The sequence below is a fragment of the Eretmochelys imbricata genome, chromosome 11, assembly GCF_965152235.1.
Source record: "Eretmochelys imbricata isolate rEreImb1 chromosome 11, rEreImb1.hap1, whole genome shotgun sequence".
NCBI classification, from domain to species: Eukaryota; Metazoa; Chordata; order Testudines; family Cheloniidae; genus Eretmochelys; species Eretmochelys imbricata.
Genome location: NC_135582.1, coordinates 10,318,067 through 10,337,547, shown reverse-complemented (window position 1 = coordinate 10,337,547; position 19,481 = coordinate 10,318,067). Strand labels below are relative to the sequence as shown.

At 39.6% G+C, this 19,481-nt stretch overlaps 1 protein-coding gene across 1 annotated transcript in view; it reads right to left on the bottom strand.

Moving 5' to 3' along the window:
• SLC49A4 (solute carrier family 49 member 4) overlaps positions 1-19,481 on the bottom strand; it is a 146,553-nt gene that overhangs the window by 89,026 nt on the left and 38,046 nt on the right. The window contains exon 2 of the mRNA XM_077830200.1: positions 7,784-7,877. Coding sequence (XP_077686326.1) covers positions 7,784-7,877 — 94 coding nt within the window. The remainder of the gene's footprint in view (positions 1-7,783; positions 7,878-19,481) is intronic.

Genomic DNA, 19,481 nt, shown 5'->3' with positions numbered 1-19,481 from the left:
GAGGTGTGACGTTATGAGTGTAATATAATATCTCATTGAAAGGTGACTTTCATTTCAAATTAACTCACAGACTGACCTGACCCATGGCCAAACTTTAAAGACTGGTTAGGAAGATATGTAAATAAATAGAGCTTTGAAATGCAAGCCTGCATTGTTAGAGATAGAAGGGTAGATGTCTGATGTAAGCAAACAAGTCTTGTCTATTGCTACAGCTTTGATTCAAAGATCAAAAGAGGATTATTAACATTTAGGAAGACACGTGAGTGAAACAGTATTATTGTCTATGTCTCTTTGAAGGTTGTGATAACCTGTATCTGAATTGTTTAATGGATAAATTATCCTGTGCTAATTGCCATGATGTTTGGAAGAAGGAAAAGTTAAGCCTATTGTTTTCTCAGGCCAGAAGGCTGTTGGAAATGTATAAAAACCTTGGGACACGATCCTTCTTCATCTCAGATCTGCTTTGGGTTTCAAGGGGGAAAACCTTAAGCCACAAGGATTAGATCCCCAGTCACTGACTGGAGTCACCCTGAATATGGACATTGGACTATAACCTATGGACTATTTCTAAAAGGACTTTTGGCCACTACAAACTCATCTCTGCTATGTATCTGAACCTCAAGAATTGAATGCAAGTCTGTATGTATATTGATCTTTTAACCAACACTCTCTCTCTTTTCTTTTTTAATAAATTTTAGTTTAGTTAATAAGAATTGACTGTAAGCGTGTATTTGGGGTAAGATCTATGTTATTATTTGACCGGGGTCTGAGGCTTGGTCGTTTGGGGTCAGGAGAACCTTTTCTTTTATATGATGAAATAAGATTTTCAGAATTTATCATCATATGTTTGACATGTGTGTCTGGATGGAGGCCTGAGGCTGGGTACTTTAAGGGAACTGCATTATTTGGACTTCTGACTAACCAGTGAGGTACTATAGAAGCTGTTTTGTGCTGGCTTGGTAAATCTAAGTATTGGAATATCCACCAGCATTTGGGGTTTGTTTGCCCTGTTCTGTTTGCCGTTCACCCTAATTGAGTGACCTCAGCTGGCTCCCATGGGCAGCACCGTCACACGAGGATCTCTCCAATAGCCTTAGGACAGTTTGACCAGGAGAGCTTCTGGATACTGGATGCTGCTGCTGCTGGGTCATACAAGCGATTGATGTTCCTCCTTCTGGCTTCTCTCCTGTGGTGGTGGTGGTGGTTCTTATGTCTCCATGCAGAAGTTCTGGGAGCAGTCGGTGTGCTCTTATTGCAGCCTCATCACAATCTATCATGTTATTAGAGAATGAGCTGACTTTGAAATGACCCACATCAGATCAGAACATCTCTCAGATACTAAAACTGGGTATATCTCTTCTCTTACCTATGTTAAAAAAAACTAGTAATGTTGTGAAAAAACAATGGGTTTTGTTTTTAAAGTTAAAATAATTGAAAAAGTGTAGTTACTTTTAAACTAATATTGCTGAAAGCCTGCCAAGACAAAGACAAGGATTTGCAATGAAACAAACACTACAATATCAGGCCAAGCCAAGACATCTCTGTCAGACATACTGACAGTTAAAAGGCAACAACATAACAGTATAGCGAGACCCCCTGACAGTACAGTGACAAATTCACTCAAATCCTCACATCATAACACCATGTTATTGTACAGCCATCATAGCTGTCATACACTTTCAATGTTTTTTTGGTCAAAGCTTTATCCAAGTTTGAAAGATGGGGCCATATGAAATGAAAGCTTCTTTTCAACGTTTGTTATTAAGAGACTACTGAGGGAAAACTAAACAAACCCAGCTCAATAGCCTTATTTTTCTTCTTTCAGTGCTATTAAAGATGTTCTCAAACCCTATAACTCACTAAATGTGAACAAATTTTAAAAGACCCAATATGACATGAGTTGCTGCATGCCCAAAAACAAACAATTGTGTCATTGCCTAATCATGAGACACAGCATAAAGAAACAAAGTCTCAAGGAAGGGCTGCCATATGAGGAGAAATGTAAAAGAATAGGATAATACTCTGCACTTCTTTGGAGTCTTCTCTCCAAATATCAAGAAGGGATATTATGGTAAATTTGTAAAAGTATTTATGAGTTGAGCCTCACACCACAGCCCAAACCTGAAAAACAAAACAATCACCTTCACAGGAGGACATTACTATTTTCATAGAATCATAGAATCATAGAATATCAGGGTTGGAAGGGACCCCAGAAGGTCATCTAGCCAACCCCCTGCTCGAAGCAGGACCAATTCCCAGTTAAATCATCCCAGCCAGGGCTTTGTCAAGCCTGACCTTAAAAACCTCTAAGGAAGGAGATTCTACCACCTCCCTAGGTAACGCATTCCAGTGTTTCACCACCCTCTTAGTAAAAAAGTTTTTCCTAATATCCAATCTAAACCTCCCCCACTGCAACTTGAGACCATTACTCCTCGTTCTGTCATCTGCTACCATTGAGAACAGTCTAGAGCCATCCTCTTTGGAACCCCCTTTCAGGTAGTTGAAAGCAGCTATCAAATCCCCCCTCATTCTTCTCTTCTGCAGGCTAAACAATCCCAGCTCCCTCAGCCTCTCCTCATAACTCATGTGTTCTAGACCCCTAATCATTTTTGTTGCCCTTCGCTGGACTCTCTCCAATTTATCCACATCCTTCTTGTAGTGTGGGGCCCAAAACTGGACACAGTACTCCAGATGAGGCCTCACCAATGTCGAATAGAGGGGAACGATCACGTCCCTCGATCTGCTCGCTATGCCCCTACTTATACATCCCAAAATGCCATTGGCCTTCTTGGCAACAGGGCACACTGCTGACTCATATCCAGCTTCTCGTCCACTGTCACCCCTAGGTCCTTTTCCGCAGAACTGCTGCCTAGCCATTCGGTCCCTAGTCTGTAGCGGTGCATTGGATTCTTCCATCCTAAGTGCAGGACCCTGCACTTATCCTTATTGAACCTCATCAGATTTCTTTTGGCCCAATCCTCCAATTTGTCTAGGTCCTTCTGTATCCGATCCCTCCCCTCCAGCGTATCTACCACTCCTCCCAGTTTAGTATCATCCGCAAATTTGCTGAGAGTGCAATCCACACCATCCTCCAGATCATTTATGAAGATATTGAACAAAACCGGCCCCAGGACCGACCCTTGGGGCACTCCACTTGATACCGGCTGCCGACTAGACATGGAGCCATTGATCATTTTGTATTAAGCATTTTAGCACTCCTGGAAGTTAAGACATAAAACGGTTGGCACTTGTCCGTAAAACACTGCACCTTCCTGTTAGACAGTACTCTAAGCTTCCAAGAGGTAAAGTTTATAACACAGAAGAACTCCATGTCTCCTCAGACAGGCAGGCATTGCCCAATGCTCAATTTTCTCTAATGACCCTCCATGCCCTGAGACTGACACTCAAATCCAAATCAACCATGAAGGATCTTAGGGCTTATCTACATGACAAACTATACCTGTATCAGCTAGGGTGCGATTTATAGCTATATAATTATACTGGTATAACTCCCTCTGTGTATGCTGTTATTCCAGTGTAACAGCATATTTTCCCCTATTTGGTTTATGTCACTTTGGATGGGTTCTAAGCTAATCTAAAAAAAGCCACTATTAAACTAACAGAGTTATAAGTGTGTCCATGCGAACACATTTATTCTGGTGTAACTATGTGGGTATAATTACACCAGCATAGCTGGTAAAATCTTTCCCTTGTAGACAAGTGTTTCTGGACTGAAACACTTCTGAAACAAAAATAAAGAAGAAAATCCACAGAGCATTTCCATTTTACATACAAAATTTAAAATTCTTTAGTCTGTTTTTACAAGTAGAATAAATATTGATGTCTACTGGATGGAGAAAATTTTGCATTCACATCAATCACAAATATTTTAGATTCAATGCAAACTGAAAAGATAAGAAGAAACCCAATGTAAATATGCATATAAGAGATGTGGAGGCTTTCATCACATTTAGAAATTTGTTTAAATAACCTTTTTACAATTTTACAAATTTACCATAATATCCCTGACACTTACAACAGCAATTATCTGAGAAAGTCTAGATGTGTCTGGTCTGAGCCTACATAAATTTAATGGAGGATTTTTTGTTCTTTAAATGTAATAATGGATATTACATTTACTACATCCTAACTACATAGGCGTGAGAGACCACCAATCCTTAGCACCACTGTGTACCCTGGGTCCACAAGTCTCATGCCACTACATATACACACCTCTCCATTTCATCCATGAGCTTCAGTCCAGCCTCTGTTAGATTTATTAATCTTTGGCATGGAGTCCTAGTTTGACAGTCCTGCTAATGCACTCAGATCCCCCTCTTGTAGGTTCACCAGAAGGATCAGCTGCCCTGGGAACAGATCCATAATGTAATTCCTCAGTCATATAAACTTAATTTTGACTTCATACTTTCTCACATGCAAGTCACATTACAGACTTTACCACTACGCCTATGCATATAGGACACATGTCAGCTGAGGTCAGTATTAAGTTTTGTTTGAGTGTGACTTTGAGGTATTGGACATGTACATTGTGGGTGGTTACACACTAGAACTGAGGAGTTTGTTGTGGACTCTATATTTGGGGATTATACTGTTTATGTAGTAAAGCATGTGAGTCAGTGTGGATGGAACTCCTCGATTTTTAGTGACAGCTTTGATAGGAAATGTGCTTGAGCAACCTTAATACTACGTTGCCAAAGTTTTTGGGATGGAAAGTCTACAAGGCCAAGCCGAGACTGAAAAAAAATAAAAATAAAAACCCAGAAACCATTCTTCTAATTCTATTCATCATATCATCATTGCAACTCTCCCATGGGTAACCATTACATATGTTTCTATAGCTTCTTCCTTGGACTGTAATAATATCATTACAGAATATTCAAAAATGTTTAAAAGAATTTCACTTATACCACCTTCTAAAATAGGCATTATAAAGAAGAAAATCAGTCTTCAATTCAAGACAACTTTATTTGTGGAACAACAAACTATTCAAGTATTGCCAAAGCATAACCTGTTAATCTTAAAAAGAAAAGGAGTACTTGTGGCACCTTAGAGACTAACAAATTTATTTGAGCATAACCTTTTGTAAGCTACAGCTCACTTCGTCAGATGCATTCAGTGGAAAATACAGTGGGGAGATTTATATATATATAGAGAACATGAAACAATGGGTGTTACCATAACACTGTACATACGTATTTGGAATAACTACACAGTTGAGGGCACAGCCAACTGTTACAAAATTTAAAAAACAAAAAACTGTATAAACCAAGAATGCCTACTTCAATAAGCACAATTTTACTGGATAAAAGATTTCTCAAGTGATGTAACTTGGCTTTCAGTCTTCTGCCTCAAAATGCAGAGTTAACAGCAGACAGCTACATGTACGGTGTGAACAGTTATGCTGTCACAAGAAATCTACAATAAAAAGAACAGCCTTTTTTCACAGTTGGGAAATAATTAATCCTGTGTATATTTTTATCACACAATCTAAAAGATCAAACGATTTCCATAGGTAGAGCTGTAATTCCTAAAAAAAAAAAAAACCCTCTCTACTTTGATAGAACAGGCAAAATAGTTAGCAATTTTATCAATTTCAATTTGAGATGATATATATTTTCACAGCACAAACAAATGAAATAAGTAACCTACTCCGTCAGGATTCTGTTCAGGCTACCGATCGATCTATTAGTTTTCAGTAGCACACCTCACCACAATAGCTAAGAGCTTCCCTGATAAATTAGATATGGATGATGAGGTCCTTATTGGTCTTCACTGAGTCTTCAGCTGCTCTCCCTTCTCTAATTTAAGAGGCTCTTGGTGAAAAAAATACCTATAAGGGAGTGGGTTTTTTTCTCCCCCCTCTTCCCTTCATTGTGGACATGGTGGAAAAGTTTACTCAAAAAGGTTGATTTAATTAATCTGATCTTCTCAAGAAACTTGTTCCACAAGCAACCCTGCAGTTTGAGAATACATTATCTCTGGTGCTTATGTGCTTTGTAACCCTACTAAAGCAGATTAAAAGTGGAAGAGTACAAAATATTTCACTCCACTGCATTTAAACTATTTGACACATTTTTGTAATATTTAATTTTTGGTGCTGGTGAGCGATACAGGATTGACAGAGCTGTAGACTGAGTACAGCTACATATCCACAGAACAGGTACAGCATGGGCAATCAGCAAGAACTCCCCCCCATGCTGCCTTGACAACATGCTTCAACCTCACTTCACAGCCCTTTCAATCCTTGAATAACCTGCTGCAACTAGCAACAAAGATGGTTAATATCAGAGGCACCTATGGTTTTTGTAATATACATAATTGTCATAGGAGAATTGGAATGAAATCATCAACACATTACACCTAGGTCACTAAACTAGTCATCAGGTTATGGTAACTTTACTCACTACTGACCTGGTCTCAGTTAGAATCAATAACCTAGATGTCTCATCTCATTAGCTGTCCCCAGAACCATCCAACTCTCTCTTTACAACTTACCTGATTTGCAGTCTGTAAATCTCTGCCCTACAATGTACATGGCATTTCAAAAATAAAAGCCACTGTTCTTTCCTCAGCAAAAAAGTTTCCACATTGATATTTCATTTTGGAGCAATGCAAGTACTCTGCACTAGCACATGGCTGGCTGAAATTCAGGAGCAAGGCTAGGAGAATTAAAAAAGTTCCTTTTATTTCATTGTTCTCTGCTGAATGATCCACAAAGAGCAAATACATGTGGTCCTAGAGAAAGTCAACTGTCCTGTTCCTATTATTGAAAGCAAAGAGACATGAAGTTAAACACACCACTGAGTTTCTAAAGCAAGGAGACACTTCCAGACCAAAAAATCATTTAAAATTAACTTCTTTTCTAGATAGTAAGATACATACACATACACAAATACTCAAAAGTCAATGCTACTATACTTTTCTAAAGAAAAAGAAATGTATTGTATAGATGTATTACTATGCTGCCTCTTATTGGCAAGAGTGTATTAAATACAGACAAATAAAGATGGCTGAACAACAAATGGTCATTTAGCATGACCATAAAAATAGGACTTGTTATCCAGTACTATGGACAGGCTTCCAAATTCAAGACATTCTAAAGAAAGGCACAACTGAACAGTTTGGATTTATGTGGCTTTATTAAGGTACTACTTTCTATTCCCATCTCTGACATTGCCCATGTGCTAAGCACACGTTTCAAAAACATAGAAAGCAAGTAATTTTAAAATATAAATTTTCTAGGAATGACAATTGTAATATACTGTATGCAAGGGGGCACTTTCATATTAGTTCATTTGCCTCAGTGTTTGACCTCAGAAGTCCAATACGTAAAATGTAAGCTACTTATTTAACATTTGCAAATAAATACTGTATTTTTATTTCATGTGGAACAATTAACTGTATGATCTTAGGCAAGTTTCTTAACCTCTCTATACCTCAGTTTTCTCATATGTAAAACTAAGATTAATGCTTATCTTCAAGGGGTGCTGTGAGGCTTAATTAACTGAAGTTCATAAAGTGCTTTGCAATCCTCAGATACCATGTAAAAGAATTATGCTAAAATCGATTCTAAGAAACAAAGAAAAAAGTGTTACAGCTAGTTTAAATTTAATGGGTATTTCTACATATCAGAGTCTGATACGGAAAACCTGTGTTGACATTACTGTGCATTGGAACAGCAGCAAAAACAGGGACATTTAAAACACGCCAAAAAAAAATATATATATATATATATATATATACATATTCATTCTCCACTTACTTTTTTCTTATTGTTAGGTCTGACAGTGGTATACATCTTAGGCCAGCTCCTAACACCATGACAGAGGATGTTAACAACACTGTTACCCGGAGACCTAAGACAAACAAAAATGGTAATATATTACAATTTTTAAAAATAAAGCAGCAATAATGCTAAGAATGAAGCTGAATACATTCACATACATACAGCCTGAAATTGCTTCTTGACATGCCACCTTTTTCATAAATACCTACACAACCATGAAGCTTTGTTATTACAGATATCAACCATGACTTCACATTGTAAAATACAGACCTCTCTATATTCAAGCTCCAACCTTTTGCAGGACCTGGGCCAATCATACATAAGCACCTTTAGAAAAGAAAAATACTATACAGTTTCACTGGTGCTCATACTGAAGGTTCCTTATTATGCACAATTGAAGTGTCAAGCAATAACATGATCTGAAATCTAATAATCTCTGGACTACATATGTAGAGGGAGAAATGGACCCCACACATTGTTTTTTGAACACTAAATGAAGTAGTGAGATTTGGGAAGTGGGGTGGGAGGTTTGCTAGATTCTTTCATAAAGCAGTTTTACATTTCACCTCGAAGAAATAAATTTTCCCCTGGAAAAATTTGCCTTCTTTGCAGTACTTGCAACTAAGAGAAGTTTTTGATGTGTTCAGATCAAGTTGTCAGAGGTTGTGTGTATAACACATTTCTAAAAAAATAAGTTACAATTGATTGATTCCTTAAATATTTTTCCCTCCAAATCTGTGATTCAGGATTGAGAAGCTGCTAGATCAGAAACAACTTCATCTTTAGTGCTGTAATTTCACTTGCCAACTACTAATGATGATGCATTTCCGTCATCAGTAAACAGAAGAAAAATGGATATACCTTGACAAGAGTTAAATCTCGATAGCCTTATGAAATATGGCATGCATCCAATGAAACAGCACTTGTACATTTCATATTTATGTGGCCATACATTTCATATCTATACGGCCATACAACTTGTAGTTAATTCACAGCAAAAGAAAGCATTGCATTTGGCAGGATTTCTGTGTCACAGGGAGCACAGACTAGTGAAATAAAAAAAAATCTAAATTATTCAATTACATGAAACTTAAAACAGCTGAAATACTAATAGGCAAATAAGAAATATTAATAAATGCTTCTTGCTCTAAACCCCCTTTCTGTAAACTTGCAGAAATCCTGGGCTTACTCACCATTTATGAACTACAACTGAACCTTGTTTGTTCTTATCTACCAGTGCGGTTAACTAAGTCCAGCCCTGGTTCAGTTGCACCAGGGGTGTGCCATCCATGCATGCAATGTATGCACTGTATGCCCCAGAAAAACTAGCTGCCTGTGGTTCCATTCTGTCCAGACCCATTGCCCAAACAAGCATGGAAGATGCCATTTTAAAATCAATCCTCCACACAGTGTGACCTAGCTTGTACCACACATGCAAGAAAACACTGCGTGGAGGACGCCATTTTGTGGAACATCAGGCATGCAAATGTGTAACTGAATACATTAGGTATGTGCTGGAGAGTGGGACCAAGATAAGCAGCAGTCAGTCAGTGGTAGCCACTAGCCACGTTCTGTTAAATTTTCTTGTTGACAGAGGAACATAGAAATTCATATAGCACACTATAGACAAATTATATGCACAACTGCCACGTTAAACAAAGCCCCTAGATAGTTATATACATAATTAATTTGAAACTTTACTGTTTTCTAAAACAAAATCTACTTAAATATTTATGGTGCTTAAAAACGAAGATGTCCCCCCTACTATTTCCACTTCATTAGCACACCTGATCCTTTTCCTGTTTTAAAGTGCATCCTTGAAAAATGTCTTTTTATATGCTTATGTTCTTCTGTTCTCTGTTCTGTACCATATACTCTGACTAGCCAGCACTTTACAAAACATTATTTCTCTGTAAAAGCCGAAGGCATAGATTAAAGTTCCACGCAGGTTGCTGGAATAGTGTCTCATTAATGGCAAAACACAAGTGTGGAAAATAAAGAGAATATCAAGTATGCCCAGGAAGGGGATGGCAGTGATCACTGTTACTATGTTTTCCTCACCAGTACTATCCTACAGCTGAGACCAAGCCAGAGAGAACTCCCACTGCAAGAGTACAATTGAATATACAAAGCATGCAAGTGTACAAACGAATCATCTGTGATAGACCAAAGCTAGTGGCTTAAACTCTTAATCAGTTTAGTACAAAATTAGTTAATTTAGTGCAAGTAACTAAATTAAAACAAATAATAGTAAATGGATGGTCAAAACCAAAATTGCAATTAGTGAGTTCTTACAGAAAAGCAGGAAAAGATATGAAATCACATTTCAGCGAAGCAATGTATAAATGTGAATGGATCTGTAGGTGTGCAAAAACAAGCTATAATGCTGGCCCTGTCTACTTTTTTGTCAAGGAAAAGAAAGCGTGGAATAAGGCATGATACAATGACCTAACAATGTACAAAATGTAGACATCATGAAATAGCCAGAAACACCTAGCACCCTGTATACAGTTACAAACATTGGGACAAGCTTCCACTGATCTTCACTTAGATGAGCAACAGAGAACTGCTGTGAGACAACACATGAAATAATTTGCTAAATAGCCTGATTCTGACAACAACTAATTTGCGTTGTAGGTCATCTTGGAGAACAAGAGCTGGCATTTCATGGGCATAACAAATCAGATGATTCTCTGAGACAGAGCAGTTATGTAAAAATCTTAGAATTAGTCAGTGAGTTCAATCATTTACTCAAGCAGCATCTGGAAACCTCTACTGTTTTTTGGGAACATCAAGCAGAATTCAAAATGACCTCATCAAAGCGGTAACTAATGTCCAATTTAATGTCATTGTCAAAGAAATTGAGGAATGCCATTTGTTATTTTACTGGACGAAACCTCAGGTATCGCCAATAAGTCTCAGCTTTCGACTATACTGCATTATGTGAGCAAGAATGGTGATGCTACAGAATGCTTGGTTGGTTTTCCTGAAGTTAGCAACAATTGAACTGCGGCTGGCCTTTATCACTATGTTGAAATGGTGTGCCAGAAGTTTACATTCAGTGACAAGTTGGTAGCTCAGACATACGATGATGCAGCAGTTAAGTGGAGGTCACATAAGTGGACTTCAGAAACACATTTGTGAAAAGTTCCCCTGTGCACTTCTTGTTCATTGCTATGCTCATTTTTTAAATCCTGCCCTCAGTTTTGCAGCATACAGTATCAGAGAATGACTGATTCTTTTCAAAAATTTAGAAGGAATATCTTCATTTTTCTCTTGATCTCCAAAGTAAGCTGAACTTCTTTGAAACGTATCTAAACGAAGCCTGTCTTCTATTTGTACCACAGGATGAAATTTTCACTCAAGGCTTGTATAAACTGTTAAGCAGAGCAAAGAAGCTCTGATCGAACTCTTCAAAAGTGTAGTGCAAAATCCAGCAGATTGGAATGCTTGTCTTTCACCTCAGCCAAGACTTTCCTGACCATGCTTGATGATTTTCAGTTTATGTTTCTTCTTTGCCTCTGGAGTGACATATTTGAAGTGACAGGAGAGTTATTTGATGTTCTTCAAACCAAGATGGACAATACTGGGTTTTGTATTCAGCAGATTTGTGAGACAGAATAAATTCACCAAAGCGACAAACTTTTGACGAGTTTGGGAAAGAGCTGTCAGAGCAAGATGCACTTGAACCTCAGGAAAGGAGAGCAAGAGAAGGCCAAGCAACATGTAAGCGTCTCTTCTTTGAGGTTACTGACAATGTCAGCAAACAGATGTCAGTATGATTCGAAAGTGTAGAGAAACCTGAATCTCTCCAAAAAGATTCAAGGAGCTCCATACACATTTTCCAGTTGATAGTCTCATATCTCTGCAAGTACGTTACCTCAGTATTTTTTATATTAGTCAGTTGCACTCCGAACTGTTTGCTGTATACAACTCAGAACAGCTCCAAGGGAAAGTTGAATTTGGACTTGTATGGAACTATTCATATGCTGGATTTACATACTTTGCTTGTCTGAGGTCAACAAGTCAGATGCCTTCATTCTGACTATTCCCTACTCTACTGCCACGATGGAACAGTCTTTTTCAGCTTCAAAGTGCATTAAGACATTCACATACAGCACTCAGCACAGCAAATGCCTGTCCAAATTGGCTTGAGTGATCATCAAAAGGGAATTGCTTATGTATCTGCGCAGCTTACCAGATTTCTACACCTTGGAGTTTCTTAAAAAAGATAGAAGAGTGGATTTTCAGTTTCAACAGAAAGGTTAGATAATCACATATTTGTATATTCTCAGCTTTCATTATATTCGACTACTAGTATTTGCCAAAACACATGTATCTGGTTTATTAATTGCTTGGGGTAGGTTTTTAGAACATAAATTGTTTCATCTGTCATCTAAAAAGTTGCTGTATGCCTAAACAATTTCACTGAGCACCACTAAATGGCACCCATTTCTGATACCTGTTGCCAGCAAGAGCTAATTTTCCTAGTGTAGACAAGGTTAAAGAGACACATGACCATTTTTTGATGTGTGCACAATTAGCATCTTAAGTGTTCCTAAACTGTATAGATTATATCATACTACAACCACTGACAGTGTACTCAGAACTACCCAAGACAGATAAAGACAGAGGTCCACAGCCCAAGGAGCATATAAGGTAAGGCCCTGCCAATTACAACTTTTAACTGAGTTAGTAATTAATTACTACCATGGCTGGTTCTAAATACTCTCTCTCCTCACACTACCTGATTAAAATACTGTTAATAGCCGTGGCAGCAAACAGTGTCTTGCCTGTGCCAAGAGACAGGGGCTGGAACATGGCTGTCTTCATGTAATGGACTCAGCACACTTTGTTTTGCAACATAAATAGGACTTCCATGTTTTATAACCAGTTTAGCTAGGCAGCCTTCTGCCCAGTTTTCATTGCCGTAGAACACCCCTGAGGACATTGCCCCATGTGCTGCTGATGCCACACAGCTGGTGGATTGAGTGTATGAAGGCTAGGGCACTATTGGATAAGTACCCAGATTTTCTCAGAATGCATCAGAGTACAACTACCGTTTGGTAGCATAGTAAAAAGGGGGCGGGGGGGGGAATAGAGGGGCAGATGCACAAACACAGTTGTGATGTCTGAAAAGCTATTTTGTGGACACGAGAGAACCTATTAAAATTCATAAAGCCACCACCTTATGCTCTTAAATACCTCCCTTAAATCTATGTCTCATGTTGCCTAAAAAACAAAAACAAAAAATTACTTCAGTCCATCATTAGCTAGGCAAGCGGCGAGCTCAGATTTCGGCTTCTCTTCTAAACTCTGTGCATTTAATTGTTTACCTCATCCTCCCAACCCATTCCCAATTCCATTTGTCTGTTTTTTTCCACCTGTTGCATCCTGTCTGCCAAGAGGATTGTGAGCTCACTGGGGTAGGACTTGTCTTTTTGTTACCTATCTGTACAATGCTGAGTACTGTGGACCCCTTATTTTTGATTGTGGTTCCTATGTACTATTGTGAGTTAAATCGTGATAATGTCTCATATACCCAGTAAAAGTGGCTGCATCTCTAGTTAGTTACAAACAAACAAAAAATCACATTACAGATCTAAATGTGAATAGGGGCCAAAAGATGAAAAAAGAAACACAATGGGAGGCTCAGTTGCTTACCTTTTTGTCATTTAGTGTTTCTAATATTAGGTGATTTCAGAAGTAGTGTTTTAGGAAAATAAACACACATTAATAGAGAAATATTAAAGTATGTACTTCCTTTTAATATGAACTAGTGGTTTTCTTAAAGATTTTGCTTTCACATAACCATCACAGTATCATTTTTTGACAAAATATAATTTTAATTAGGGTAGGGTAATCTATTATTTACATTACTGTAGCTCCTAGGAGCCCTAGTCATGGACAAGGACCCATTGTGCTAGGCGCTGTACAAACAGAAAAGACCCTCCTTGCCCAAAAGAGCTTACAATCTAAGTTGTATCACCTATTCAGAACAAGCCTCCTTCCCACACTACGTAGCAGCATAAGCCCCAAAATGAGAGACATTTAATCATTTTTAAAAAGTAATTCTTAAACTCTTTATTTTGTCAGTATTCTAAGATTAAGTTAATTGGGAAAGTGCAGCAGGAGATATTTAAAAACATCTCTATATATAAAAATAAGTGTATTTTGTGCCTGATGCTCTTCTTCATAAATTTAACAAGACAAAAAACAAAACAAAAGAAAAACTGGCAGTAAATTACAGAAAGTTACTCTTCAGTGTTTCCTGCATCCCTGTTTGGCTAGCATCGCTTCCAAAAGTAAAACTCTGTCCTTAAATGAAAAGAGCATAGGCACATTAACTTTGAAGGATGAACTCTCTGTGCAGTGGTCAATGGGGATCTGCCAAGAGAAGGTTAAAAGCACCAATAATAAAAATATTTGTTTGCTTCAAGGACTTTTATTAGCTGCCAAACTTATATGCCTGATCGAACATTTAATCACTGCATATTACTGTGAAACTGGATTTTCATTTCCAGTGTTTGGAAAGCACCAACCAGTTTATCTGAGGATATCAGTGCTGGATAACCAGTAGAGGGAGGAAATGTTGGCAGGTGTTGCGGACCGCTCATAGTTTTAGGAGATTGATGTATAGGGTGGATTCGGTCAACAACCATCTGCCCTGCACTGTGAGATTGTGGAGATGTGCTCCCCAACTCCTATGTTAGATACCAGATCTACTATAGCCAAAAATCTGTGAGGTGGTAGGAAGGCTCTGGCTTGTATGGCATCCAACTGTGCGTCAATGAATTCCAGTTGTTGTACCAGCATTAAAGTGGACTTTTCTAGGTTCACAGGGAGACCTGGCTTCAGGAACAGGTCTACTGTTATATGGACAGCTCGGAGCATGTTTGGTCTCGGATGGGTCCTTGAGGAGACAGTCATCCAAGTATGGGAAGATGACGATTCCCTGTTTCCTTAGGTAGGCATCAACTACTAAAAGGACCTTGGAGAACACCTGAGGTGCTGTGGACAGTCTGAAAGACAGTACCTTGTATTGGTAGTGGTTGTTGCCCACAATGAATTGGAGATATCGTCTGTGGGTGGGGTACATTATAATATGGAAGTATGCTTCTTGGAGAGCTAAGAACTTGTCCAATGTTCCACTGCTGGGATAATAGTGGAGAGGGTAACCATCTTGAAGCATTGCAGTTTGACAAACTTGTTTAGATTGCAAAAGTCCAGGATGGGTCACCAGCTGCCACATTTCTTCTGGATCAGGAAACAGTGAAGTAGAAACCCTGTCCCATTTCCTGGGAAGGGACCAGTTCTATGGTTCCCAGTTGCAGATGAAGATTTATTTCTCCCTGTAGAATGGAATAGTGAGAGGGGTCCTTGAAGAGAGACGGGGAGGGGAGTTGGCGGGGCGGAATAGATAGGAAGAGGATGAAGTATCCTTCCTTGATTATCCTGAGAATCCACTTGTCCAAGGTGATTAGTCTCCACGATGGGAAAAATTAAGTTAGTCAGTCACCAAACTGGTGGAACGTTGAAGATGGTGGGAATGACTGGAATAGGGGGAGGCTTCTCGAGGTCTCGACCACACCTTCAAAAGTGTTACTTTGGTGGGGGTGCATGACAGGTAGCCCCTTAAGGAGCAGTCTGTCGACATTTGGTAGGAGATCTTTGTCTTCGGTTCTGGCCGTCACAGTGCCATCGAGGGGTACTGCTGTGGTCAGGATCGCGGGAGGAAATATTTCCCCAGGCGTCTCTTCGGCTCAGGCGTGTAAATGCCAAGAGATAGGAGTGTAACTTGGGAGTGCAGAGAATCATCCATGCACCCCAAGAATAGTTTCTGGCCCTCAAAAGGTACATCCTCTATCACAGTTTGTACCTCCTATGGAAAACCCAGGAGGTGGAGCCATGATGCATGCCTCATGACCACAGCAGTTGCAATGGATCAGGCAGTGGTGTCTGCAGAGAGGCTTGCAAGGCTTTACAGGCTAGGAGGTGTCCTTCAGATACTAAGAACTGGAATTGCTCTTTCTTGGCCTCCAGCAGGTCATGACAGAGTTCCTCCAATTTAGAGCAGTTCAGGTAATTACACTTAGTCATGAGAGCTCAGTTGGAGATTCTAAATTGTAGCATGGCTGATGAACATGCTTTGCGTCCAAATAAGTCTAGGTATTTCTAACTCATCTGGATAACTAACATACCATTGGTATTGACGGCCTCTCTTTTGCACTGCATTAATCACTAAAGAATTTGGGGTGAGAATAGAAATTCCGCATCCTTCACCGGAACATAGTATTTTTTGTCAGCATATTTGCAGGTTGGAGGGATGAACGCCGGGTCTGCCAGAGCAGTTTCTAAGAATTGAGAAGAGCCTCACTGATCGGTAGTGTGAACTTAAAGGAAGAGGATGTGTGGAATATATCAATCAGCTTATGCTGCTGGTCCTTGACTTCCTCCAAAGGAATCTGTGATAAGTCCTGAAAATGTCTGAAATTGTCAGCAGATGTAGGAGGTGGAGGCATGATAGCCTTGTCAGAGGAGGAGGACGAAAAACGTAGTGCTGGTGGAGAATCCTCTTCCTGTTCCTCCTCTTCAGTTGGTACAGGCAGGGGTTCAACCTCCGGAGGGTGAGAAACTATCGGAGAAGGAAGAGGTATAGGTCTCCAGCTTTGCTTCTTGGGAGGGTTTCCAAACTGTGCCCTGTACATGGTCTAAGGGTCCCAATATGGCCAGTGTTGGGGGAGTGGAAAATGTGGCTGCATCCAGGGTGGTCCATGTCAAGACTGTGGACCAGATGTGGATTGTGGATAATGAGGATGAGCAGGTGTGATTTGCCTGGTAGATGAGGGAGCGATGGAGCCTTCCTCTTCCTCCTCATCACTGGGGAAGGGAGGTGGAGAAAGGGAGGAGTGTTTTGAGTCCAGAGAGGAGGGTGGAAGTGGGGGGAGGTCACTGAAGGAGTGAAGATTCAGAAGTGTCAGATTCCAGCAGATCTTTAGGATATCTAAAGTCTTGGAGGGATGGCGGGGGGAAGAGAGCATCATCTGTGCCAGTGTATGACTCGGTGACGAAGAGTGTATTCTCCTGAACCATCTGAAGATGGTGCCAGATTCTTGCCCGGTGCTGACTGTTTTATTGGTGTTGGAAAAGCACCAGTGCCAGCATTTTTGTCATTGCTATAGCTCCTGAAGTTGGCCTATCTCACTGCCCAGAGTTGGGAAACTGTGCCGAGGGCTGTAAGTCCACTCAGTTAGGATCTTTAGATCGTTTCTTTGCGTCGGTATCAAGGGTATTCTAACAGGCCCAGGAGCTGTGTCCCCTTATCAGATGATGTTGAAGCAACAGACCTCGCTGGGAATGGTGTTCTTGTGGGCTGTGCCTCAAAGTGTGAGGAGGGAGCCCGTTTCTTTTCATCTGAGTGAGAAAGAGAAAACTTTCTCTTCGGGGGACGTGGGGAGTGAGGATCAGCAGATGACCTGGCAGAATGTGAAGACCTCTCTGCGGAAGAAACCAGGCCCGGGTCCAATGCCAGTTGCAGCGATTTCTCCATGAGGAGACGTTTTAATCTAATGTCCCGGTCTTTCTGACTCTGGGTTTCAGGCCAAGGCAGTGGGAACACTTTTGTGGAACGTGTCCCTCTCCCAGACAGCGAATGCACTGCGGGTGGCCATCTGTTACCAGGAAGGCAGCCCCACAAGAAATGCATCTCTTAAATCGGAGGGAACTGGGCATAAGGATGAAGGAAAAAGCTTCCTGGTCGGGAAGGGCGGGAATCAAGGAAACGGAAACCTAAGCTATGAAATAACTGTGAAGGTAAAGTTAAAACAACAACAACAAAATTTTTAAAGATAGAAGAAAGAAAGAATGAGAAGAGGACACTAAATACATTACACTAATAGCTAGAGCACTACCTAGTAAGGGAATTGGAGAAGTGGGCTCTGCTGTGGATTCCGTCCCAAATCAAAGGCAGTAGAGAAGGAACTGTGGACGGTTGGACCACACAGCGCTATATATACATCCTGCGCACAGCACGAGAGTGGGGAGGTGCACACGTGCAGTCCGACGAGCACTGCTTATGAAGATTTCTGATCCCAGGCACAGGGGGCACTGCCGCACCTACAAGTGGAACACCCACAGGGACATTACTTGAAAAGAATGTCAAGTTTTCTTTCTAGCTAGCTAAGTATTTACACCATATTTATGCCTGTAGTTCCTGAATATCTAATAGAAAACGCCACCATTACAATATAAAAGGTATGCATTGTTATTAAACATTTATATTGTCGTGGCACATGCAGTCTAATGCCTTCCTTCCCCTGAAGCAGCCTTGTTTGTTTTTGTTCTCCCTCTTTTACTACCAGTCTTCTACTTTTCTTCATTTGTGGCTTCTATTGTGGCTGTGGGAAAGCTAAACTGAAGAAATGAGTTCCACGTACAGCTGATCAAAACGTGAGTTTTCATCTGCTGAAAACTGTGTCTGATTTTTCCATGGAAAATATCAATATTTTGGTGGAAATTCAAATACCGAAAAAAACTGAGCTGCAAAAAACCATTTTACTTTGATTTGGAAATGCTGCTTCAGTGCCTCATCAGAGCTGCAGGTAGGATGCCTCATGCTCCCATTCTCATGTACACACTGGGTTCTAGGGTTGGATTACATCTCCCAAGATACACCACCGACTCCTCTCTTGGAGAGGGAAAGGGTACATCATGGAAAATGAAGTCTAGTCAGGAAGCCAGACTCATAGAGAAGAATTAGCAACTAGATTAAAACTTCCGTGAGGCAACATTTGCAAATCAAAATACTTCCATTTTCAGATGTTCACTTTTGGGATGAAAAATTGAAAGTTTTCATAGCAGACTTTTGCAAAAATAATAATAAAATAATAATAATAATAAAATTTTCCACTGAAAAATAATTGACACAAAAATTTTGAACAGCCCTTGTTCTACGTTTTACTCTGAAAACAGTGAGGTCTGTAGTCACTCTCACTTCTATCAGAAGAGTCTCTCTTTAATAATCCAAGGTTTAGTGTCTTTCCTTAAATTTAATCTTAATCTCATGCCAGGAAATTTAACTGAAAATCAGCCATTTAACCTAATAAAGAAAATGAAGTATTTGATAACTCCTCAACTCTTCCAAATTTGAAGTCTAAACCTGGAGTTCCTAAACTACAAATTATAATGCATTGCTTTTAAGTGTTTCACATTGTGCTGATGATTTCTTTGACCTTTTGTTTCTTCTTAATATGCCTGTACACCCAAAAATTCCCCTTGGTTAAAGAATAATGCAGCACATTGAAACTGTCCCACCAAAGAAAATCAGTAAAAGAATGTCAGACAAGTAGCTTATTTTAGACAACAGTCTCATTGCTAATAAGACAAACATTTTAATATTTTAGACAATAGTCTCATTGGTCCCTATATTTTTTTTTTTTTTTACATTTCACATCTTAGTTCTCTTAACTCCTTTTCTTTTCCACCTTAGTTAATGAAGATAATAGTCCAACAAAGACTTCCCAAACTGCAGTTACAGTATGTTATTGTTTAGTATCTGTTCTTTTACTCTAAAGCCTTCATATATTTTGGCTTTGAAGTTAGTAGCTGCTCTTAAATTTAAAGCTTTTATTATATAAAATGCTATCTGGGGCACATATCCTGAAACAGGTTACTA